The sequence below is a fragment of the Diorhabda sublineata genome, chromosome 2, assembly GCF_026230105.1.
Source record: "Diorhabda sublineata isolate icDioSubl1.1 chromosome 2, icDioSubl1.1, whole genome shotgun sequence".
In the NCBI taxonomy this organism is placed as follows: Eukaryota; Metazoa; Arthropoda; class Insecta; order Coleoptera; family Chrysomelidae; genus Diorhabda; species Diorhabda sublineata.
This window is the reverse complement of record NC_079475.1, coordinates 18,018,432-18,023,015: the sequence shown is the minus strand read 5'-3', so window position 1 is coordinate 18,023,015 and position 4,584 is coordinate 18,018,432. Positions and strand designations below refer to the sequence as shown.

The following is a 4,584-nucleotide window of genomic DNA, read 5'->3' as shown; positions in this document are numbered from 1 at the left end:
GAACAATATTTTCTGTTGACAATAAGCTCCCTATTTTTTGTATAGTTGTTCTCTACGTTCCCCCTGCCATCTTTGACATGTTATGAAGGTTTTCTCTGCAGTTTCTTCCACTTCAGGACAATGAGGACAAAATGGTGAGTCTGTAACTCTCATGTCCTGGGAGTGACTGTGTCAGGTGATAATGTACACATCCGTGTTTTCTATTGAGTCAAATTTAAATATTGGGAATTAATCTTTTTCTCCAGCTACTTTTGTCTGTCATACTGTCCCATCGTCTTTGGTAGCTTTCCTATTTCTTTTCTACACTGGTTACATTATCTTTACAATATGTCAGACTTCATTTACTCACCATAAGGTCTATAAGTATCAAGTCAGGCAGTAGTACTATTGCCTCCATTGATACTGTTCGAAAGGCCCTACAGATTCTAATCGTTATTTTTCTGTGAATTTCCTTAAGTAGTTGCTGTACTTTTGGAACCTATGGGCATGAGACCCACACGGAGCTGAATATAATATGATTGAGTAAGTGACTGTACTCAATAGTTTTCTCTTTAAGGAACTATGACCAAGGAGATTCTGCATTAAACAGCCTAGGGTAATCGCAGTTATCCAAAACAAGTCTTTTCATAGAAGCTCTCTGGTGTATGCAGACTCTAAGGTACCTTATTTCTGGATAAGTTGCGACACATGTATGTTTCCTTTCTATGGTCATCTGCTTAACTGCCCTACGATCGACCATGATCGTCATTTCATCCGCGAGTTCTACATTCATTTCTTTCATATACTCCGATATCTTATGTATTGCAATATCCCAATGCTCCCAAGGGCGGATACAGGGTCTTGACAAAGAGGGGGTCATTAGTATTAGGACGAGTTTTCCCCCAAAGACATGGCATTTTAATTTTTACTTTAAACCTCAATTCCTAATCGACTTTGAATCACATATAATCATATAATTCGTACTTTTACATATTTTTACTTACGCCCTTGTATACGAAACAAAAAACCAAGTTAATTAATCTGGGTTTAGGGGGGGTCATGACACCCCTGGATCCGTGCTTGGATACTCCACTGCTGCAAGATCATAAACATAACTGATAAGATCCTCTAGATTGAGGATTTTTTCATTATAGACAAATATGACAAAATTAGCGAAGTTAGTTGAAGGGTAACAGTAAACACTTTTTGTCAGGGCTAATTTGCCAATTGATTGGGGTGAGATTTAAGTCTTGTATTGTACTGTTCGCTGATCCTCTTTACCCAAAAAAGGATCACAAACCATGGAGCATTTGTTACCATCCTCAGAACCTCGGATTGAAATGATGAAGACGCAAAGCACTATATTATGTCCAAATAGGTTTTAGTACTGTCCCATACCAATAGCTTATTCTTAATAGATACTTGTGATTTTTCTCCAATTATCCTATGTAGTTGTATAAGTCCAATCACAAGCTATTTTATTTTCGTGATCAGATGCTTCTTCCAAGAAAGTCTCCCATCCACAGGCTTTCTCGATCTGTGTAATTTCATGCTCGTTTATTGTAACGGAGGGACAATTTCCTCGTCTGTTTGTGAAGGTGACGTGAATAGAATTAGAATTGTTAACTTGAATTCTCAGTTAAAATATTTGCAGCTCAAGTAATTCATTTACCGTTTTCTGTCTTCTTCCTCTTTTCCTTTTTTAGATCTCATGATCTGTTAGCTTATATAGTCCTGAGCATTTTCATTTCGGCGTCCCAAAGCATGTTTTTCGTTTTTTTTTAGTTTTCTCTATGGTTCCTCTATGGTTCCTATTCCGTATATCAGTCTTATAGATCCTAAGCTTGCTATCCTTTCGCATGTATTCGTTTGCCCATATTGTCTGCCTTAAGCTGCCCGATATGGCAGTCGCTTTGTTGATCTGGCTTCTTAGGTCATTCACTGGGTCGTGATAACTCGACAGGTCCATACCCAGGTATCTAAATTGTGAGACTTGTTCGATGATTTTGTCCTGAACTACCAGCTTACATGGTACGGGCTCTTCAGCAAAAGTTATGTTTTTCGTTTTTTCTGGGGATATAGTCATATTCATCGCTTGGATGACCTGACTGAATTTGTGTAGTTGTCTCTGTAGGTCGTCCTGAGTTTCCGCGAAAATAGCTGCATAGTCGGCGTAGCATACCATGCTGATTCTTTTATTATGTCCTTCTGGTGTTGGTATTTCTTTCGTATAAGTGTCTCCTGCCTTTACTTTGGTCATATTGTTCGTATTGAGTCTGTGGACTGCTCTTACGGTGGTGTCTGGCGTTTCTTTCGATATCAGTATATTTAAAATATCGGAGAAGGGGACCCTATCAAATGCCTTGGTCAAAATCGATGAGGCAGACAAACGTTGGTATATTAAATTCGATCGATTTTTATTTTAGCTGTTTAACAACGAATATGGGGTCGATCGTGGGTCTGCTTCGGCTGAAACCTTGTTGTTCTTCCCTGTTCGTTATTTGTGTTTCAAGTCTTTCAAAATGATAGTGAAGAGCTTCATGCTTGTGTTCAGCAGCATTATGCACCTGTAGTTGTCTGGGTGCGTTTTCTGTCCTTTCTTAAATACAGGAATTGTTATATTTTGTTATTTCTGATGTCTGTAAAATTTTGTTATAGAGAATTTTCAAATGTTTACCTAGCTCGGGACCGACATATTTTAGAAGTTCGTTTGGGATGAGGTTTGCTCCGGGGGCTTTTCTCTTTTTCAGTTGTTTTATTTTTATCACTACCTTTTCTGTATACCGATATAAATTGAACTGAGCTATTGTTGCTTATTTCCCCTTTTTCTAGTAAAAGTTTCGTAATTTTATTTCATTATAAAATTCCATATATTTATCTGACCATAATAAGACTTGTAGACAAGTATTGGACATTTAATGACACGCCAAGAACAATGTTAAGGTTGGGTTTATTTATAGATTTCAATTCACATTCACACAAATCGTTCATAAATGATTGGTAAGAATGAATGGATTTCACACGATAGAATCAATATATTTCAGGGATAAACGTGGGTATCACACAAACTAAGTAGTTGTTTCTATGCTTTATTGTACACTAGCGGAGTATTTGAGTATTACACTATAATAGTGCAAAAAATAATATTGGGAAAACCCACCTTTGTTGTGAATACGCGTTAAAATATTTTGTGGGAATACTGAGGGGCATAATAATATATGACGTTAAATCAAATCGTGTAATATATTCCCCTTGATGATGTGGAGAAATCTTTGTGGACGCAAATTTCTCAATATTATTTTAACTTTTATTAGAGCCTCACGGCACATTTCTACCTTTGTTTGATTTTTTTTTAATTATCAGTCCATCACTTTTAGCATTTCTTGGTTCTTTGTTTGTTATAGTTTATCTATTATTACTGGTGTAAGACGTGAGGTAGTAGAAGTTTATTTTTTCATCGAGTCTTTCTTCCAAAACTCTTTCCATTTGCGCTCTGTTGATTTCGTCCATCCAGTTCTTCCTTGATCTTCTGTTTCTTCCTCTTACTGTTCTGGTTTCTAGTATTTTTTTGTAATCATTTCCTCGCTGTTCCTTTTCACAAGTCTGATCCGTCTTGTTGGTTTTCTTCTATGTATTGTGCTGCAGGTTTTATATTTTTGATTTGGTCCAATTGCCCTAATTTTTTTTACCTTTTGGTAGTTGTCAATTTTTTGGAATCATTTGTTAATATGGGTATAAATACTATTTTGTAAATTTCAACTCTCAATTCCTAGGGTATTTTTATTGTTTCCTAGAAAAAATGTTTTTATCACGTTAAATAATTTTCCTGCGTTTGATGTTTTTTCTGCTATTTATTTCTCTAATTTTCAATATCTTTCCATCAAAGAGTCGAACTATATGAAATTTCCTATTTTGATGTTGTGTGTATTTGTTCCTGTGCCTATGAGATTTTGGTTTAGTGTTTTTTTATTTTCTGCAAATATGACCATGTCATCAGCGTAACATATTTTTGTTAATGTAACGTTGTCCATTTTCGAATGCTCTAGTTTCTAGCTTTTTGAATAGTTTTTATTTATTTTATAGCCTCATTGAGGATTATTGTGTATAGCAGTGGACTCATACGCAACCTTACTCCATTTTTGATTCCTTCCTCTCTGTTCTGTTCTCAAATCTTCCATAGGTCTTCTATGTTAATTGTATCGTCTTTTTTCCCTATATTGGATAGGAATCTAGACTGAGTTTCTTCTAGTCTTGTTTCTAATTTTCCCCTTAATATTTTTTCTACGATTTTGACAAATATTTTAGCTATGTTAGTAAGGCTTACTACATTCTTGGCTGTCTATGCATTAATTACGAAGAGTTAATACTATTCAACTAGCATGAATTAACTATCTGAAATGCCCAATAATTATTTTTTAGACGACTCCATCTGAAAGTTGTTCGTTCTGTATTCATCTAGTTACGTTTTGAGTGTTCCATGTAGTGAAAGTGACAGTTCCGTACTGAAAAACATTTTCGGGACGCTCTGGAGTAGACAACTTTAACTTACTTAAATGTGACTCTAGCCACTTCAATGTTGAAAGTCAACTTCGATGAATTTGCATA

General features: G+C 35.6%; 1 protein-coding gene across 1 annotated transcript; it reads right to left on the bottom strand.

Annotated features, from left to right (window-relative positions):
- Window positions 1-1,723: 1,723 nt before the first annotated feature.
- On the bottom strand, window positions 1,724-2,239 carry LOC130440616 (uncharacterized). Its single transcript, XM_056773876.1, has one exon. The coding sequence runs from the start codon at window positions 2,237-2,239 to the stop codon at window positions 1,724-1,726; it is 516 nt and encodes a 171-aa protein (XP_056629854.1).
- Window positions 2,240-4,584: the final 2,345 nt, after the last annotated feature.

Bases quoted from the DNA above. Each gene is read 5' to 3' on its own strand.
- LOC130440616 (XM_056773876.1), bottom strand. From the start codon at position 2,239: ATGACCAAAGTAAAGGCAGGAGACACTTATACGAAAGAAATACCAACA.